The 21,579-nt window shown below is 45.6% G+C and overlaps 1 protein-coding gene across 1 annotated transcript in view; it reads right to left on the bottom strand.

The window, feature by feature from the left end:
- Window positions 1–21,579, bottom strand: part of SMYD5 (SMYD family member 5) — a 338,185-nt gene that overhangs the window by 310,048 nt on the left and 6,558 nt on the right. Inside the window, exon 2 of the mRNA XM_069632308.1 lies at window positions 5,060–5,168. Within this exon, the coding sequence (XP_069488409.1) occupies window positions 5,060–5,168 (109 nt within the window). The remainder of the gene's footprint in view (window positions 1–5,059; window positions 5,169–21,579) is intronic.

Below are 21,579 nucleotides of genomic sequence, written 5' to 3'. Positions count from 1 at the left end.
AACCTGGGAAATGATCGTCGATAAACCTGGAGGCCTCCTCCGGAATCGTGAAGAATGACACCCGATTATTGTGCTCCACTCGTAGCTTAGCGGGGTATAACATGGAGTATTTGACTCCGTGATCCCTAAGCCTTCTTTTCACAGCCAAGAAAGTCTTGCGCTCCCGCTGGACAGCCACCGAGAAGTCAGGGTATAGGTGTATCCTTGCTCCATCCAGTAGAAGTTCGCCGTTGAGTCTTGCGGCTCTAAGGAGGGCATCACGTTCTCGGAAGTTAAGGACACAAGCTATAATGGGTCGCGGAGGCGCACCCAGCTTGGGTTTAGGCATCAGGGCCCGGTGTGCCCGCTCTATAGCAAACTGCGGAGAGCGCTTCGGTGAATCCAGAAGCGACAGTAATGTGTGTTCCACAAAGTCTTCCATCGGCTCTCCAATGCCACTCTCAGGGACCCCAATGATACGGAGGTTGTTACGCCTCGAGCGAGATTCCAAGTCCTCATTTTTCTTCACCTCAAGGACGCGGTTGGATAGAGCCTTGACCTCCGAACGCAGCGCCCCCAGACCGTCCTCAGCGGAGCTCATCCTGGTTTCAACCTCCAACACTCGACTGTCAGTCCTCTCAATGTGGGCCTTGATAGAGGAGATAGTGCCATTCATGTCATCTACCTTCGAGTGGAGCGTGGTGAAACCCTCACGGATAAAGTCCATCATATTCTGAGATTCTGAGGTAGCAAGGGATGAGGTAGTGGCAGGGGCCTGTTTGGAGACCTCCTCAGCAGGGCCGACCGGAGTCTTCGTGAACATGTTTATGGAGCTCTGTTTTTTCCCAGTCCCTTTAGTCATTGCGGCAGTGATGTGACTCAGGAGAGAAGAGGGAGAGCCGATGGTATCCATCGCCTCCATGGACAGGATCAACGAGGTACAACCCCCAGGGGATCCAGGCCGCAATGGCAGAGGTTGGCAGGGCACAACCCAAGCAGCGCCGGGGAGCCCAAAGTCAGGCGCCCTGGAGGGAGGAGAAGCGGGACAGGGCAAATCTTCGGGCGACGCCAGGTATCTGGCGCGGGGCAGTGGGGCCGGATGACGTGGACCACAGGGGATCCTAGCAGGCCGTGGCCAGGCCGCCAGGGGTCCGGGCCCCTCCAAGTGCAGACAAGAATCTAGTGCAGTCTGCGCCGTGCCGAGAGGGTCTGGCTGGTCACAGGGCGTCCTCTAGCTGGTGCGGATGGTTGGTGTCCCCCGCGGAGCAACGCATCGATTTGTCCCCATCACCGCTTCAGGACGGCCAGGGGTTAGCAGGATCCCCAACCCCCACGTACCTTGCGGCCGCCAAGGGTCCGGCAACCTAGTCCACGACAGCGGGGGAGCGCCGCACCTGGCGTACGTTGGTGTGCCGCAGCTCTACCCCGGGCGCTGGAATCTCGTTGAAGGGGGGGCCCAGCGAGGGGGACAGCAGGGTGAAGGCCGATATAGGAGTCGATGAGGGCCTGAGTAGAAGCCGCCCACCTTGGGCGCGGGTCCAGCACACGAGTGGTTACAGTTCTAGTATCTGCGGTGCTCCGCACTGGCGCCGTACGGCCCAAGCAATCGCATGGTTCGCTCCCGGTTGTTGACTCAGAGGTGTTCCACCGCCACACGGGCCACCACAGGGGTGGCGGGGTGTTACGGTACCGAGGGCCTGGACCGTCTGACTCTCTTCAAGTGCCGGGTTTCGGCGCGCAGATTCGCAGGCGATGGGGGGATGGTCGCGGCAGTTCCCGATTACAGGGTTATCAGCGCCGATTTTCTTCAGGATTTGGACCAGTTGTCCCTGGTCCAGCAGCTAGCGAATCGTAGCAGTCTGGTACAAGTTGTAGATCGTAAATGCCCAAGATTAGGATCGAGCGATCTGCCTGCCACGGAGCTCACGTTTCAGGCAGTCATCTTGTTCGGCGCACAAAAGCGCCCCCCGAATGTCTTAATTTTTAATCATGTTAACCAAAGATCCAAAAATAAATTTACTTGGTTCCTTGCTAATCACCCACTGGTATATGTAAACTCGTACAAATACCTGGGAGTGAATGTCACCTCCCATCCGTTTGAGAAACCATACACAGAAGAACTGGCCCTTAGAATGCGAATGGTGGCTATCCAAGCTAAGGCACTTCAGAGAAAGTACGGTAAATTCTCCTTGCTCCCTGCTTGAACTTACTATCTACAAAAATCTGTCCCCATTATCACCTATGGTGCCCAGACTAAACTAATAGACAATGCTATACAGTGGGATGTTTTAGAAGGGATCTACTGGAAAATGATTTTACCTGTTCCCGCAAGTATGCCAATTCCTCTTATTCGCTACGAAATGGGTCTGATATCCTTAGAGGCAGCTGTGCAGTGGGCAATGTTAGCACTGTATAGGAAAATTCAGCTATCCTCGGACCTTTCCAAAAATCTGTTCCCAGTTTTAAAAAATGTATTAAAAAACACTGAACACGCCATTGACAAAATGGGAACTACATTGTGAGGCCCTTCTAACAGCGGCTGATATTCATTCAATTTCCTGATAAAGCAAAACAAAAACTCTATAGGACTGACTGGATTACTACTGGAAATAGATGCTTAACCTACAAGGCGTACAAGGCCGGCTCCTTTCTATGCAAAGCACTGAACGTAATCCCTTTGTATATTCAAAAATTTCCTGATAGATCTTACGCAGATACGTTCCTACGTTTTCGTTTTAATCTTCTAGCAACTAAATCCCAAAAGGCACTATATGCGAAAGGTCAGAGATTGTCAACCGAATGCAGATTCTGTAAACTTGATAATCAACCTGAGACTACTGCCCACTTAATTTCGGAATGTATTGGTTTGGTGGACTTAAGAAAGGTCTATTGTTTTTAAATATTTTAAGGAAAGACCTCTGTTAACGAAAGAACAGCTGTGGCATGAGATTTTTAATGCTTCTGCGGTCTCATTGGTAATTGCAACTGTAAATTTTATTCTAAAACTGAACTTATGATTAATTAGTGATTTTTGGTGATTCAGTAACTGAACATAAATATGATTGAGGTAACTGATGTTTTATATTGTGCTCTTTATGTATTACTTAGTGTTTGTAGAATATTAATGTGTCTTTTAAAGCTTATTGTATTGCTGAGGAACTGCTTTTTGATGATGAAATGGTTGTGCTAATGTACGATACTATTGAAAAAGTTGATCAACTAATACAATGTTAAAATAAAAAAATATTCTAGATTGAGACTCAAACACATCTTCTTGGGTTATGCAAAATATAGCAAGTCAGATACCCTAACACCTTATCATTTACTAAGCTCTCTCCCCCTCACATGCACAGGAACTTAAAACCATCACAATGACAGTCCTAACTTTTTCTCACAATAATATTAAAAGGTATAGCTCATCTATGGCACCAGAGCACGTTATTACCAACTGGTGAACATATCAGTTTGGGGCTCTTGGGTGCATCTTTTGCTCCACCTTTCTTCGTAATGGGAATATAGCCGATTACTTATGGCACCAGACCATAATATTTAACGCATACTCTAGAAACCAAGAAATTGTCAATATTTGAAATGTACTGTATTTTGAATCTTTGACTCATGAATTATTCTCTATCCCCGTCACCCTTTTTGCTTTTCTTTCCCTCCCCTTCTTTAACCTTGATCATGGTATATATTGAACATTTCTATATAAAATCAATGTTATTGTTTTATACCATGGCATGACAGATTTCACCTGATTACTGTCTAATTATCAGCCTTGACAAAGACCCAGTGTCGAAACACGTGTTGGCTGAAGCGTTCCATCAAGTGTACAAGAATAAACCAAGCTTTGTTTTGATCAAATATACATGTAATCAGTATTTTCACTGAGATAGCGCGAATAACTAGAAACAACCTGCCATTGCTCAATACTTTTTTTGAGGTTGAGAGTAGAACCTCAAGGTTCCAGTTACGCTGCAAGCCTAGATACCTGATAGGACTAGTGCGCACCACATGTCGGTCTTACTCACTCACTTTAACTACTTTAATAAAAGGTCCTTGCGGGTTTGCCCAAAGGTCATCAACTGGCACCTATTGGAAAAAAAGGAGCAGACCCTCTAAAGAGTCTCTAAAAGGATCTCATGATCGATGGGATCAAATGCAGCATATAAGTCAAGAAGGACAAGGAGACAGAAGCCCCCCATCACCAGGATCCAATAGACATCATCCAAGATATTGAGGGTGGCCGTCTCGATACAGCAACCTTGTCAAAGGTCTGATGGTAAGGAGGAAAGGAGCGGTTGCTCAGGGATCTATTGATTCAATTGTGAAGAAAGTACTCTTTCAATAAGCTTGCCAGGAAATGGTTAGTTGCCTCATGGATTCCCCAAAACTAAGGAATGGCCTAAAACAAAAACGTTGACTAAGGCAAAAGTACATCAGCTCCACACCTACTGAAGCAAAAACTAAATTACAAATGCCATCAACCTACCTCATAGCGCCATCGTAGGGTGATGATGATGATAATCACCCCAGGGCCAGATTGGGGTGCTCAAACAGCAGCCCTGAGCTAGGAGCTATATGGGCTACCAGAAGACAGTATGGGAAAGAGGGTTGCAGTGGTAGGGGATTTCAATGGAAGTCCTTCTGGACACTGAAATAAGGTCTGAAATCTAAGAAAAACCCAGAGAAAAAGGCAAAAGATTGAGGGATCCAAATTCCACCTGACATGAACCAATAAAAACAAAAAAAAGTCTATAGCCAGCAGCTTTTTTTATTTTACTTCACAAGGTGTTTATTAATACCAACCAATGACATCTCCTATGTTATATCTTTGGATACCACTAAATCTAAGTGTGCACAGTCCTTTGGTGGACCTATTTAAAAGGGCCTGCTTTTGTTGGTGGCTGTGCCAATCACATGTTCTCATATCTAGTAAAAATCAGTGAATACAACAACCAACTTTACCTCTGTGACAGGGAATTCATCACATCCAATGAAGATTTCGAGCAGACAGACATCAATGAAGGCAGAAAAGAGGAAAATATAAATGAGCCTAACGGTCAATGATCGATCATACCTCTGTATTTGTATAGCGCATTCCACAGGAACTGGGAGGACACAAGAGGCTTCTCCTGGAATATAGTATCCCCCTTGCGTAGGTCTCTTGTGGCAAAGAGGCCTTTACCCTGTGGATTGAAAATAAGAGAAAGCATGAGCTTGGGAATGTGTGTAACATCGGTTCAAGGCACAGTCCTATCCACGCAGTGAAGCGTACATATGGGTATGATTGTAGTGGGGCGCTGGGAGCAGTACCTCCTCTCCCCCCAGTGACGAATCTACTTCCGGGGCACCAGTGGTCCAGGGATGAATATCGGTTTCTAAACCACCAATCAACCCCACACCTCTAGTACAACAACGATCTTACTAGGCCTTGTGTCATTCAAATCACGCAAGCGCAAGGAGAGAAGAAGTTAAAAAGGGGCATGCAGGGGGTGGAGAAGTGCAAAAAGGGAGGGGAGACGTGCAGGTTACAGTGCAGCCAGTAGACGTTAAGTACCGATAATCAAAGGGTGCAGCCAGTGGGTGGCTAATAAGTTCAGAGAGACTGCAAGGTTACAGATACAGACCACAAGTGCTGTGGGGGCCAAGAGGCAGTGCGAGGTGCAACTGGACAGGCAGGAACCTGGGCACAAATTCAGAGGGTGGCCAAGTGACTAGTGCGTGGAATAGATGGGTCATCAGCAGGGGAGATGAGGAGAGAAAGCGGAAGTAAATAGGAAGGTCTTGAGTTGCTTCTGGAACCGAAGATGGTTCTGCTCAAATTTGAGAGAGGCATGGAGGCTGCTCCAGGGGAGGCTCCAGCTGAAGAAAGAGATCTGCCCCAACTCTCTGCTTGGAAAAGCGGCTGACCCCCAGAGAGTAGGAGGTGGAGGAGTGGCGAGCTTGAGAAGGAAGATACTTAGGAAGACAGAGTTGGAGGAAAGCCTTGTGGACAATGCAGAGGGTCTTGAACTTGATCCTTTGCCGCCACTGGGAGCCAATGAAGAGATTTCAGAGCTGGAGATACGATCCCTGGGCTTGAGGTCAAGGACAAGTCTTGGAGTCCTGCTCTGGATAAGTTGTAGAGGACAGAGAGTAGAGGCAGGAAGATTTAGAAAGAGGCTGTTGCAGTAGTCCAGCCTTGAGAGGACCAGTGCTCTGGAGACAGTGAGCTTCTGGGGGAAAGTGAGGAAGGGAGGAATACCTCTGAGGAGGTGCAGTTGATAGTTGACTTCTTAGAGACGTCACAAATGTGAGGAGAGAAGGAAGGAGAGTGTGGAGTCGAGGATGACCCCAAGGTTCTTAGCTTCACAGGTAGGAGAAGGAAGAGGACCTAGAGTGGGCAGGCAGAGATAGAGAGGAAAGGAAGGGGCTGATGTTCCGATGAGGAGTATCTTCGTCTTACTGGCATCAAGGCAGAGATCATTAACAGTAAACCACTCCTGAATTGTAGACAGAGTTGAATTGTAGACAGAGTCAGGAATGAGGGGAGTATCGAAAGCAGAAGAAATATCAAGGAGAATGAGGACAGAAGGAAGGTTAGAGTCAAGGTTGGAGAGCAGGTCTTCACAGATGTTCAGGAGCGCAGTTTGTGCTTCTGGCCGCTCTGAAGCCAGATTTGTGGTCATGGAGATAACCAACAGATTCAGTGTGAAGGTTAAGACGGAGATGGCCAGCTGTTCCAAGAGTTTGCCCATGAAAGAAGTGATAGAGATCGGGCAATAGTTAGCCAGAGAGGAAGGCTCGGCAAAGGGCATCTTATGGAGGGGGTGCACAAGAGAGTGCTTCAGGCGTGAGGGGAATGTTCCAGTGGCAAAAGAGTGATTGCAGAAATCTGCCAGGGCTGGAGCACGAGTGTTGATGTGGTCCTTGATGGTTTTGGAAGAACAGGGAAGAACCTGTTTTGATAAGACTTTCATAGATCAGACGTGTCTAGAAACAGTCTGGTGTGAACAAATAGTCTGGTGTGAACAAGGGAAAGGAAGAGAAGGTAGGAGGAGAGGAAGCCGCAGGCCAGGCGTGGAGGAGGAGGAAGAGGAAGAGAGGGTGGACAGGATGTCCTGAGTTTTAGTGATGAAATGAGAGGCAAAGGCCATGCAGAGGGCTTGGGAAGGAACAGGAGAGGTAGAGACTGCAGAAGAGTTGGCCAGCCACTTGCAGATTTTGAAGTGTTCGGAAGAGTTGTTAGATGCCTCAGGCTTGGATGTGGGCTGTCTTCTTGGCTAGGACAAAGAGTCTGTACTGCCTTTGGAGCAGGCGGCAGGCCAGTTTGTCAGAGGGTGCATTTGTAGCCTTCCACTAAGCCACCCTGCACTTGCGTTTGAGGTGGACGAGGTCTGAATCATACCAAGAGTTGCACTTGGATTTAGGCTTCAAGCGGATCCTCATGACAGGGACAAGTGCATCAAGAGTGTCCAAGATAGAAAGATGGAGGATAGAGAGGGTTGTGTCCGGATGCTAGTCAGCCAAAGGGGCAGAAGGAGGAGAGAAAGTAGCAGTGAAAGCCTCAACTGACACACGCTTCATAGGTCGAATGACCGAGAAGGTAAGTGGCAGTGCTGGGGTCAGCTTGGCTTGGGGGGGTAGAGAGATGAGCTGAAAGAAGAAAGTGGTAACTCCCGGAGAGAGGAGTGGCGAGAGGGGGAGGTCTGAGGAGATCAGAACATCTGGGGTGTGCCCTACAGAGTGGGTCGGGCCAGAGGGAAGAATAGAGAGACTAAGGGAGTCGAAGAAGTTGCTAAAGAGTCCTGCAGAAGGACAAGAAGCATCCAGGTGGATGTTAAGGTCTCTGATGAGGAGAAGTTGTGATCCGCCCACTCGGAGAGGAAACTGGCTACCTGGCAGGGTTTGCTGGTAGATAGTGGCCACAGTGAGAGAAAGGCCAGGGGGGGGGGAAGAAAGAGAGAAAGAGAGAAAGAGAGAAAGAGAGAAAGAGAGAAAGAGAGAAAGAGAGAATGCAGACCAGGCATTCAAAGGAGGAGTGGTCCTGCGTAGGAATGATAGAAGTGGGGATCCACTCCGGAAAAGAGAAAGGCTTCACCCCCACCGGGAAGGTTGTTTCTGGGTGCGGAGAGGATCTTGTAGCCATCGGGACGGAGAGCGTCAAAGCTCGTGACAGAGCTGGCCATGAAGCACATCTCGGGCAGCCCCAGAACATCAAGATCAAATTCCTCCAGGAGATGTCAGAAGAGTGTTTGACAGCTGAGCACGAGTTGAGTGGTAAGGTGGAGCAGGTTGCCACCTTTGAAAGACTTCCGTGGAGGGGTATAGGTCAGAGGTATGCCCTGAGGAAGTGTTGGAGGCGCCAGAGGATGGGAAGAGGAGGGAGAGAGGAGAGGGCATTGGAATATTTCCATGAAATATTTCACTTCAGATGGCTGGGTTTAAAAAGGTGAGCACCTTTATACTTTGTCATCATATTTATAGGAAGATTTCCTCTCTCAGGTTATTTATTTGGAATTCGTTACTTTTAAAAAAAAAGTCTAATGCTATTTTGTCTTCTGCACTTTCTTCTAAGGAGAAGGTTAATTGAACCACTTTTGTATATTTTACTTTAATATATATGGTCACTACTGTGCGTATATTCATGGCTGCCAGCTTTTGATTTTCGCTATGGGGGAAAAGGTAGCTGGGCATATGCTATTATTGCAGATGGTCATTGTTTTCCCCCCTTTTACATGCTGCTTAAATGCGGTTAGTTGGGGTTGTACGATGTTTCACAACAGTCACCAAAAGACCGGCCAGGGGCTTGTAGCACGCTGCTTAACCAAAGTGTGTGATCCTCAGCAAATACTTTAACAGCACAGGGCTTTTACTAAAAACAGAGAATCTCAAAGCCTGCAATATTTTATACATAATTTAAAAAATAGATATTTTTACAGCTACAGTGACATCGCAGTGATCACTGGTGACCCCGGTCTCCCTTTCATGCAGTAACCAGGATGGACGCTGCTTAGCTTCAAAGCGAAGAAATGTCCAGCCCCCTCAGGCCATGGTGCCTAACAAGTGAGGCAAAGTTACAAGACCACTTAGAGCAACATGGCCTGAGGGGGCCAGCCCCTACCTCACTTTGAAGCTAAGCAGGGTTGGTCATCTTTTTTGCCCAAAGGGTCGAGTAAGGCTATGCGCCGATAATTGACAGGGTCATCGCGGGCTCACTGCTTGAAGATTGGAATAAGAGTAGCTTTCCTCCATGATGGCGGGATCTGATTTAGTTTGTTGATCAGCCTTAACAATTGCTCCATCATGTTTGCCCAAGCCTCAGGAGCTTGTTTTAGCGCCGCATTGGACAAACCGTCGGGCCCAGGAGCCCGAGATCCATTCAATTGCTGAATCTTTTCAAGCATATCTTCGTTTCTCCGTTCCAGATTCCATTTCTGAGGGGACTTCGGCTGGCACATATCCCACGGTTGTTTTTTATAGACAGTAGAAATGTGTCTTATCCACTTGTCCTCTGATACATATGAGACAAGCAGCTGTTGGTATTAGGCATTATCATTCAAGAGGTGCCACATATCTCTCGCATTTCGATTTCTGAACGTTGCCACCATTGATTCTGCATCATTTTGAACCATCGTCATTAAATGAGATTTTTTCCAATTAGCTTAAGATTGTTCGCTTTTTTTATCCGTTGTTTGTTCTCGACGTTATATTTCTTCAATAGCTGTATTAACTTGGATAACATTCTCTTTTTCCCGGCTAGTTCTTGATTGTATTGGCGCTTCTGGATGAATGACCCTGCAGGAGAATTTGCTTTCTGGAAAGGTACCAATAACCATCCATAATCCAATTTTGTTGTGTCCTCTAGCTCCGCATTCCGATAGAGACTAGGCAGTAGATTTGCTTGTGAATTACTTAGTCTCACTCTTAGCAATTTATTGTTAAATTCAAATTGTGTTGCTGGTTGCCTATTCCTTTGATGGCCTAGAAGATGAATCCCTTCAATTGCCACGATGTTCTGATCGCTTTCCAGCATTGGAATAGTTTGCCATTTTGTTATCGAATGCTGGAGCTCTATAGATGTGTAAATGTAATCAATGATTGCCACTGATTTGCCGATTTCTATGTTATTTCTTTCTGCCAATTCCGTGCCCGTTGTGACAATTCGTGTTTACTCTAGATTGGACCTTTGGTATCGAATAAATGAATATTCAGATCTCCACAGACAATCAGCTCTAAATTTGGATGCTTGCCTCCTAATTCGTCAATTGTCAGAAATACGGCATCTATGACGTTTCCAGTGCAAGTTAAAAATGGCAAGGTATGCATCATCTGACTTTGTATTCATTTTCTGGTTCACTTGATTCAGTTTGCTCTGAATCTTTACAATAGAGTATTGAATCCAGGGGTTAACATTTACTGATGTTATGACAGCCCAATCAAGATCAATTTTAATCAAGGTAATCAGCCCTGTCGAGGGACAGCCTTGGTTTTTGTTTATGGCAGGATTCAAAAAAGTTAAAACCCCATCACAACATGGAGGAACTGACAACCAAGTTTCTTGGAGACAAATAGGAAAAAAGTCAGGTCTGGGGCTGGTTGGGCAAACAGGTGCGTGTGGCCTCTCGTGTTCCACGAACAGAGGGACCAACTCGTAAAATTCTCCACCATTAATGGTTACGAGTTTTGACTCATTCTCCCTCGGCTATAATCACGATCTTTATCAAATTCACGGTGAAAAGGGTTTCGCATTTAATGGTTTCTTGGGCTCCTTGGGCTCATTATGGCATCTTCGGTTGTCGAATCACTAACTCGAGATGGCCTATTCCTTTCCAGATATAGAGTAGGTGCCTCATTTCAATTCTCTGTATTATGCACCGTCTCTCGTGTTGGAGATATTTTAGCGTTGCTGTTTAGTTTCTTACTGGAGTTGATCTCTATTATCTGGGAGCATTTAAATCCCAACTTGGACAGTGCTCTTGTATTTGCTAGAATTTTGTTCATAACTGCCAACTCCCAGAGTTCGATTCTTACCTTGTCCAACAGGTTTCCTTCATCAAAAATCACCACCTTAATGTCTGCTGACTCAATAACTTGGAGTTGTGGAATAGCTCGAAAAAGTAGTAGCACATTTGTTTGATTCAAGACGAGCAGGTCCTTTCCTTTGCCCGTTCTTGTTAATCTTATAGCAAAGGTGGCTTTCTTGGTCATCGGATCAACAAACTTTGGGAATTTTAAATCAACTGTCTGTTAGGGAGAATTCGCTCTTTAGGCTGAAATTTCCTAACCTAGTGAGTCCCCCAGCAGCTTTGCTGGATTTCTGGAGTTTTTTTTTTCTCCTGCCAAGAGTGAGACTTTTTTTCCCACCCTTGGACATGATTTATGGTGTTCCCTTGACTGTTAATGTGTTTTATGGGCTATGGGGCCCTTTACTCCATAGGGTGTCATGTGTTTTTACTATGTGTGTTACACAGCACCCTCCGTGCAGTAACACAGGGGTGTCATAGTGACACCCCACCATAGACTCCATACCCTGGGACGGACTACTGTCTCCCAGGGCATGTAAAGTCACCATTGGCTTTACTAGTCCCAAATGATTAACAGACACCAGTACAAAGCATCATATTTTGGACCTACTGGTCGGGGCAATTCGATTGCCCCGGGGTCTGTTAGTCGAGGGGGCATGTCTCCGTCCCCCCTGATCGAGTTTTGGCTGGTGGCAGTGGATACTACTTTTTATATTCGACCGCGAATATATTCCTATGGGATTTTCCCATTGTTCGAGGCTACCAACTTTATTTAATTCTCAGCCTCGAACATACCGCCGGTTTATTTAATATTAATTCGCCGGTTGCTATTTTTTGCCAGGACTCGATTCGAAAATGGCGTTTGTGTTCTCTTCTGTGACTCCAACCCAAGTCGAGCCCTTTGTTCCACTTTTTGGCGGGCTTCTCCACAGAAGCCTCCAAAAGTGGTGCCAATCTGTCTGGGTACCACAGAGGGTGTGGGAGGGGGTTTAGGCACCCTGGACTGAGTTACCTTGGTAACTCAAGTCGCACTCTTGTGTGATTGGCCCAAGTGGTGCCGGCTCACCACTTAGCATGTTTGACAGCTAGGCTGAGTGAATGGGGGTATGCTGCATAAAAGCAGGGCTTTGGGGACTGGAACTTCAGAAGTCGCCACAGGACCTGAGAATCCGACGAGGGAGACCACTTCCCGACGACAGAGAAGATCTCCCGGCTGGAGAGGCTTCTTCCCCTGACTGGTGGGCACAACCAGTTTACCTTCTTCTCTTCGCATCCCCGACCGGCTAAGTGGTCGAATTGCCCATGCCAAGCACCCCGGCAACCGGATAGCCACTTACCACGAACTAAAGACCTCCTTTTACCTGAGAAACTCGGCGGCTGGTTTCTTCCCTGGCAGTGCAACGGACTCCTGTCTTCCTCCTCGACGAGATCCTCTCTTCCCCCGGACGAAGCACCGACTTGCATCCGCTGCCAGGAACAACTGCCCCTGCTGGATTATTCTCACCACTTTAAGGTACCGTGTCTGCCAGGCCTCCCTTTCTAAAGATTGCTACAAGGTAATAATAACCCCTTAACCTTCTGGACTGGGCTGGCCGCCTTGACCTTCTAACTGGTCCCTTTCTTTGGTCCAACTACTTTTTGAACCTTTACAAGACTCTTGTGCACTGCAACTGTGTGACCTTGGACACAATTCGTTTGATCCTCTTAAAGTGGATCCGGCCTACTGACTCTAAACTCACGGTGTTACTTGCATTCCTCTCTTGTTGTGTTCGTGAAAAAGTGTTGGGATCTGTTCCAATTTATTCTCTGCTTTTCTCTCCCTTTTTTAAACAAATTATTAGAGTGCCATCGTTAGCGTTAAGCGCTCACTGCTGTCGGAAAATAAGTGGGGCTTTACTTAAGACTTGTCTAATATTCTTTGAAGGGAGTGTATATCTTTTAGTGACCGTGTTTTTGGATTGCTTACTATTAGTGCCTGTGTGTTTTTCTAGATGTGGTTTTAAATAAATAATGATATCTCTTTTACACCAAGCCCTGGTCAGTGTTTACTTGTTCTACTATGTTCTTTTGACCTATTTGTGAATACTCTGTATACTGCCTAACTCTTCTTGAGGGAAGTCTGACTGCTCAGCCACAGCTACCAAGTGAATCTGTGTGGTACAGACTGCTACCAAGGGGGTTTACTGCCAAACACCTGTAGTCCTAAATCTTTTGCAGTGGTCCCAGAGGGAACTGCACAGGTTTCTGCCTAACACTGTCGAGCGGGTGAGCACATCCACTGACTGATCTCGGGAGTTCACTCTATCACGTAAGGTGGGTGTGCCACTGGTCACTGTACTCACATCCTCAAATACAGATTCGCCCGTTTCAGATACTGTCCTTAGTGATAGTATACTTCTAGCGGAGTAATCCAAGGAATCATCTGAAATCTCTTCCCAGGAAAGTTCCAGGAAGTTTGGGGGGGGTCTTCGCTCTCTATTAGGCATTCATCGATTACGATGAAATTGGATTCATTCAGCCTCGATTGCATCGCTATTTCACTTGATTCAGCGGAGTCGATATATATTGATTAATCAAGTAGATCTTCTATTTGTGGATGTCTTGCCAAGTGGGCGATTTGTTCCGTTTTATTTTTTATTGAATTGGTTGTATTCAATCAACCTTTCAAATATTTTCACAGCATTAGTCCACAGATTGATACAAAAACAATAAAATTGCAGTTACAATGAACATAGAAGTAAAACTTCACACAATATACATAATTAAAACAAACATTCTCTATACATAATACCATTCATGAAGCAACAAGACAAATGAGGATAAACCACAAACTTATATTGGATCGATAAGCCCAAAAGGTAGAAGAAGTGAACCTTATTTAGAAGGTAGGAAATTGTCATTTTCACTTTCCAAATGCAGACTTTCCAAGAAATTGACTGATGCTATTTGAATTGGAAGATGAGAGCTGTTCAGTATCATTTATTGGTGTTAACCTTTAGTTCATTAGACACTATGTAAGTATTAAGTGTTGTTAGGAGGGCCTGAAGGCCACACTGGGTTTGAGAAATAAGTACCATATCGTCTGCATACATCAGACGATTAACTTGCTGATTATTGATTTTAGGTGAATCAGATATCACATTTTGAAAGATTTGTTTCGTGTCGTGGATGAAATAATTGAAGATGGAGGAAGCCAATAGGCAACCTTGTTTTAACCCACGGCTTGTCGGTATGGGTGATGATAGGACCCCATCCAGAGACAGACGAACACGAATGGAGGTATCTGAATGCAAGGCGAGAATAATCTCACAGAGTTGATGGGCAGCAGTCACATCTCAGCTTATCAAAAATAAGCACTAAATCGATAAAAGCGAGAATTAAGGCTTGCTTAGTATCTTGGCACTGAGCTTTGATGGTGTTTAAGGTTATTAAGTTGATCTGGGTCCCCATCCCCGCAACAAACCCTGTTTCATGGGCGTCTCGTAGACTGTTTGCCAGTGTCCATTTATTAAAGCCAATCAGTAAAATTTTCGAGAATATCTTGCCTTGGAGCGCAATTGGTCGATAATTCTGCACCATGTTTCTGTCCCCCTTCTTGAAAATTGGAATAATAACTGAAGATTGCCACGATGAAGGAATAGATTGTGGGGTGACTACTGCCTGGAAGATGTGATATAAAATGCGATCCCATTCAGCAGAGTTAGATTTACACGTGGCATTCAAAATACCATCTGGACCAGCGGCCCTTGATGAACTAGCCTTTTTTTTTCAAAAAAAACATTTTATTGGTTTTACAAGATGGAGTGATTACATGTAGCAGCGCAACATCTGTCGATACAAGCTTTAGTTAGATCCTTTATAGTCTATTGTAGATTGTAAAGTAGGGGGAAGGTGGTTGCTCCTCGGAATGGCGGTTGGGCGGAACCTTTCTGGTTAAGTGTGCTCTTATTTGCTGGAGTGTTCGGGGAATGGACGGTCGTTATTAGTTAGTAGATGGGACTGCATTGGAGCCATCTGGTGAGTGGCGGCCTCCTGGTGAGGGTTGGATATTTGGTCGCATAGTCGAAGAATGGGTCCCATATATTCATGGTTCTGTTTAAGGAGTCGGTGCGAATAGCAGTGATTTTTTCTGCAACTGCAATCTCCCAGCATTTAGCCCACCATAGGGCGATTGAGGGGCCATTTCTGTCTTTCCACAATCGAGCCATTGCGATCTTTGCGGCCAGGAGTAGGTGGGTGCAAAGGCGGGAGATAAGGCCTGAGATTGGGAACGCTCCATTGCCGGTTTCGCCCAAAAGGATAATTCCTGGGTCCCATGGGATTGAGAGGCCAGTGATTTCTTTAATGTGCTTCAGCACTTCCTTCCAATATGCTTCTGCCTTTGGGCATGTCCATACTAAGTGGTAGAGGGATCCCGCGGTTTGGCAGCCCCGCCAGCATGAGGCGGAGAAGTCTGGATTGGATTTATTGATTTGGGTGGGGGTGACATAGTATCTGTAGCATAGTTTGTAGCCTCCTTCCTTATTTGTGACGCATTGTGAGCTCTTATGGAGTCTAGCCCAAATTTGCTCCCAGCTTTCCGCAGCTATTTCCCGGCCAATATCCTTTTCCCATTCCGTCATGTATCTTTCTTTCTTTGCTGGATCCGATCTGTCTAGGAGACGGTATATGGTGGATATTCTACCTTTGTTGGACGGGGATGTTAGGGTGAGTTCCATGGCTGTTGGCTCTCTCGAGCATTTGTCTCGGGTCGCTTTGTGGGACATCCAGTGCCTGATTTGTGAGTATCGGAATCTTTCTCGTTCGTCCACTCTGAATTTTGTTTTACATCTTTCGAATGTGATGGGGGAGCACTCTTCTATAAAGTCGCTGGTTTTGGCTAAACCCCCTGCTATCCAGGCGTGGAAGTTTCGGGGTGTGTTTCCGGGGGAGAAGGCTGGGTTGTTCCAGATGGGAGACATAGGTCCTAGGTGACCACGAAGACCCCATTTCCGCGCTGCGGATTTCCAGCTTTGATTGTGGTGAGTGTGGCCGATAGTGGCCCCGAGTTGGGCTGAGCTTTTGTTGTTGGTAGGTGTGGGAGATCATGTAGTGGGACCGGGCTCCAGGATTCTTCAATTTGGCGCCATAATGGGGGGTCTGCTTCTTGCATCCAGGCGAAGGCATGCGATAGTTGGGCCGCTAGTGAGTAGCCGGCAAGGTCCGGGACTCCCATTCCTCCCAGCGGTTTGCTCTTCAACATGATTCGTTTGTTGATTCTGGGTTTCTTCCCACCCCAGACAAACTCCATCACCTTCTTCTGTAGAGCTTGTATGGCCGGTGGTGGAATCTGTATTGGTAGGGATGCACATTGATATAGCCATCTGGGTATTAGATTCATTTTCACGGCTGATATTCGACCGAACCAAGAGATTTCTTGTTGTTTCCATCTTTTGAGGTCGCTTTGCAGAGCGCTAAGTAGTTGTGGGATGTTTTTGGAGTAAAGGCGCGTTGGATTTCCGGTGATCTGGACTCCGAGATATTCTATGGCGTCTTTGGCCCAGGGAATCGGCGAAAGTGGTGCGAGTGTGACCTCGTCCAGGTGAGAAAGATTGATGGGTAATGCTGAGGATTTAGTTAAGTTGACTTTAAATCCTGACATGGAGCCAAACGTCTCGATCTCTTTCCACAGGGACCCTAATGAGGCTGGGAGGTCTGTCATGGTGAGCATGACGTCGTCGGCATAGAGTGCGATTTTATATTCTTGTTTTCCCACCTGGATCCCTTTTATGGTTTCACTTCGTCTGATTCTGGCGGCAAAGGGCTCCATGGATAGGGCGAAGACCAGGGGTGAGAGCGGGCAGCCCTGTCTAGTGCCTCTCGTGATGCGGATGTGTTCAGATCTCGTTCCGTTAACTCGGAGTTGTGTGGTGGGGATTTGATAGTTGGCCATGACCCATGATGTAAAGTTGGGGCCGAAGCCAAAACGATAGAGGACCTCGCGAATATATCCCCAGTCCACTCGATCGAAGGCTTTGTGGGCGTCTAGTGAGATTACAGCCATTTTCGTTTTGAGTTTATGAGCGCTTTCAATTAGGTTCAGGACCCGGCGTATGTTATCATGGGTCCCTCTGCCGGGGATGAATCCCGTTTGGTCGCGGTTGATTAGGTCTGGAAGGGTCGGGCCTAGTCTTTTGGCTAGCACTTTGGCAAAGATTTTTCCGTCGTTGTTCAGGAGTGATATGGGCCGGTAGGAGTCAGGCAGTTCGGGGTCTTTTCCAGGTTTGTGGAGCAGGATCGTGATTGATTCAGCCATGGATTTTGTGACGGTTTTCGTGGACAGAAAGGAGTTGAACAAGGTGGACAGCTGTGGGGCCAGGACTCTGGTGAATTTTTTGTAGAAGGTTGCGGTAAGGCCGTCTGGGCCTGGAGCAGAAGGTTTGAGGACTTTGATGGCTTCGGTGATTTCTTCTTCCCCGATGGGAGCCTCTAGGTGTTCCAGATGGTCGGCGTTGCGGGGCGGAAGTGCATTTAGGTATTCTGGTAGGTCTTTTGGTTTTAGCGGATCGCTGGACATTATAGAGGTATGGTATCTCAGTAGTTCATTTATTTTCTCCGATGGGGAGAAGAGTAGTTTCCCATTTCCACTTCGTAATTTGAGAATATTGTTCCGGCTGCGGAGAGCTCTTAGCTTCTGTACTAATATTCTATTCGCTTTGTTTCCTTTAGCGTAGTAAAATTGTTTTGTGTATGCTAAGGACTTGGCTGCCCGGTCGGCGCAGTGCATTTCCAAGGCTGTTTTTGCCTTCCTCAGGGCTCGCTCGGATTTCCTTGAGTAGTGCGTTTTTAGCTGGGATTCAAGGCGGGTTGCTTCCTCCTCCAGTTTGGAGGAGGCAATGTTTGAAATCCTTCGCTGCTCTGCTCCAGCCCCTATTAGCACTCCCCTAACCACCGCTTTCATTGCGTCCCAGATTATATTGATGGGGGATGATTGTGTGGTGTTCTCTTCGAAGTATTTTATCAGTGATTCCTCCACTTCGGCCCTTATACTAATGTCCAGGAGGAGTGAGTCGTTCAGTTTCCAGTATCTTTGAGGGGGTGATTTCTGGCCTGAGATGGATATGTTTACTGATATCGGGGAGTGGTCGGAGATCATGCGAGTGTGGATGTCCGTGTTGATGATGCATGGGACGAGGCAGCCGGGGATCAGGATTAGGTCAATTCTTGAGTATCCCTTATGAACGTTGGAGAAATGTGTGTAATCTCTTATGTTGCCCTTTTGTATTCTCCATGCATCTACTGTCTCTGTTTCTCTGAACAGTTTAAGTAAGGCTAAAGCCTGTGTATAATCGTTATTCGTGGCGGGGAGAGTTTTGTCTAATGATGTCTTCAATATCAGTTATCGTGAAGTCGAGATACCACCTACTAGCACGCGCTCGTAGGTATTTCAATTTATCGAATTTGGTATCGGCATAATGGTCAGAATAGTATGCAACCCATTGCTGTTCATTTACCGCATTTAGCTGTGCATCCGCTTCTCTGTTACTCAAATGATTTCCAAGAAGGTGCCACATCTCAGCAGAATTCTTGTCAATCATTGCCTTCACCATTTCTTCACTGTCTCTTTGAAACATGATTGATTTGTGTCTCTGTAACCAGTTTTTATACTGTGTTTTAGCAGATTTTAAAACTTGCCACCGATTACTACTCCGTGATGCAAGGATTATACGTTTTATTTGCCCAAATTCTGTCTTTTTGTCTCAGATTACTCGCTTTGCTTGGGATGGAAATCGTATAAGCAAAGGGCGCCAGGATCTCTGTATATTGAACTCCAACGTTAATCATATCACAGTACCAGACTCTCAAACTCAAGAACTTTGAGGTTAGACCATTTCAGTCTTGTCCTTGCATTATTGACCCCAAAACCACTGTTCACCGTTAAAACTCTTGGCTTTGGTATATTCCATGCAATAGAGAGGGCAGGCAGCTTGTGGTCACTGCAAGGTTGAGCGCTGATAACTAACTTTTGTGTCTGTCTAAACAGACTCTGATCAACATAAATGTAATCAATGATTCTTGCACTGTTATTGCGAAACCACGTCGTTTGGGCTGGTGTATCACCAACGACTGCACCATTAACTATTACAAAGTTCCTTTCTGCCATGTAAAAACGTCTTGAGTTTGGCGCTTTGATTGCAACAATCTAGATTCAAGTCTCCCATGATGATGGTGTGTAAGGTGGAGGCAGATGTGTTGATCAACTCTAACAATCTAATCAAACCATTGTAAAATGCTTCATCTGGCCAAGCAGTTGGATTTCTACGTATATTCAGAACAGCCAATGACTGTGCTGCAATTGTAACAACTAGTTGAAGATGAATATTTTCTGATGCCCACGGTATGATGGATAACCCCATTTGGCAGTTGACAGCTACAAGGAGTCCCGAGGAGGGTCTACCCCTGGTTAACAACGCGGTGAGGAGTACAACATTGTATCCGTCCCATATTGGGGGCGTAATTAACCATGTTTCTTGTAAGGATAATATGTGAAAGAGGAAAGGCAACCTCTTGATAGAAACTTGCAGATGTGTATGCCCTCTCGTGTTCCAACTGGCTATTTTTAGGGCATTTTGGTTATCTGTCATTAGTGGTTCATTCCTTGCGATAAATTGCAATCCTTGCATTTCTGCATTATCGGTATTGGTTACCTGTGCACTCTGATATATATTGGGTTTGGAAATGTGATCCGTGGTCTGATTTGGATTACATTTCGGATCCTGTGCCAGAAGAAAGCCCATCTCAAACAACGACATTTTCGCCTGCCAAATGGTATTTGCCACCACCCCTGACGGGATCCATAGTCTGACAATAGAACTTGCCACGTCAGAAATAAACTCAATCTGATCTATGTCTCTTGAGGTGACATCCTGTAGCTCAGCAACATCTCTGAACATGTTTAAAACACTACTTCTGTTAAGGTCATATGTTGGATAGGGCCCTTCTCTGCATTTTAAGATGAAAGAAAAGATTGAGGTTTTTGACAACTGTGACAGTGGCTGTGAATTACTGAGAGCTCGCTCGCTGGTAAAGTGTTCTTTCGTGTCTGACCTAGAGTACTGTGTTGGATGTTTTGCAACCTTCCTGCATTCATGGGAGCCTCTGGTATTTGGTGTAGAGATCTGGTGGATTGACATTTAGAATGCATATAGATGGTATCAGACTATTTGTGTGATAGTCTCTACAAGAGTCCAAGGGCAAATATGCAAGAGTTTTCTTTTAGAAAAACACTTTTGTGGGTTGCGCTACTGGTACAAACATTATAGAAACCAAATTGTATTATTTTTCCATACGTTTCATGCAACTCTGATTTTCAATTCACATGCTTGTAAATTATTTCTCAAATGCACTAACTTTCTTATAATTACATTTGTTTCTCTCAACACGTGTTTCCCCACAGTATTTGCCTGTGTTTCTTCAGGAGAGATACTAACAAGAAAGTGTAAAGAAAAGAAATAAGAATCAGTAATTAAATAAAGAAAAGTAGGTGATTAGAATGTTGGGTTGGGAGAATTAACTTATCAAATTATGTAACCTGTTTAGTTCACTCACCTCATGTGAATTTTTTTTTTGTTCTGAGTGGAGATTCAGATCGTTCTTTCTGAATTCTTATGTATATTTTATCATTATTGTTTCTCTCAATTTTTCTTTTTTACTATTTCTTCATTTTTGCAAATAAGCAAGAGTTGTTTTTATGTGGGTAAATCCCTTGTTGGTTGAGGCTTCTTTGCAAGATCAAAGGTGGAAATATATCTCTTGTGGGTGGGTTCACAACATCCGCCACAATGTTATGAACTGGTGGCTGACTACGTTCTTTCTGAGCCATGGGGACCGAACCTCCTATTGCTTTAAAAAAGGCATTAAGAAGAGTTTTGACCCCTCTACGGGCAGGCTGGATCTTAGTTTTTTTCATAATTGACAAATGTCTTTGAGGCTGTTGTCAAAGAGGTCTTTTACCCCTGGTTTCCAGAACATGCTGCGTCGTGGGAGAAGGCGTATTAGACTCTCCTTCTCCGACAGGTAGATCTTCAGAGTTTTCTATGGAGGGTATCACAATCACACCACAATTATCCGAATCATCCTCAATTGCACGAATGATATTAGAGAACTGTGGTAATTGCATGGTTACTTCAGAATTACCTGGGCAAGATATATCAATGCCTTGTGGACGAGCCAAGTGTATGGAGTGTGTTTGGTCAGACATATTGCCACAATTAATAACTGAGTCTTCCAAATCATGAGGTCGAGTAGAAGATTGTGGTAAAACCACCTTTAAAGGCTGATTTTGATGTTGTGTCCATAGCACAGGCTCTTCCAATTGGAAGGCTTGTTTATTTAATTTATCATGCATCAGTTCAAATAGTTTGTGTAAGCCCAAGACCGAGGTGTTAACAGCAGTGAGAGCCAGCTCCATCATGTTAGAGGCTGCAGAGGGAGGAACGCAACTTCAATGCCCTTTGTGTGGGGAGAGCGAATAACGTAACGGAAGAATCTGATGGCGTTGAAAAGGAGTCGTGAGATGCTTCCTCAGCTGGTGTACAATGTCCTTCACTAC

This window comes from Ambystoma mexicanum, chromosome 6q (assembly GCF_040938575.1).
Source record: "Ambystoma mexicanum isolate Mex_15411 chromosome 6q, UKY_AmexF1_1, whole genome shotgun sequence".
NCBI lineage: Eukaryota > Metazoa > Chordata > Amphibia > Caudata > Ambystomatidae > Ambystoma > Ambystoma mexicanum.
This window is presented reverse-complemented; position numbering and strand designations above follow the sequence as displayed.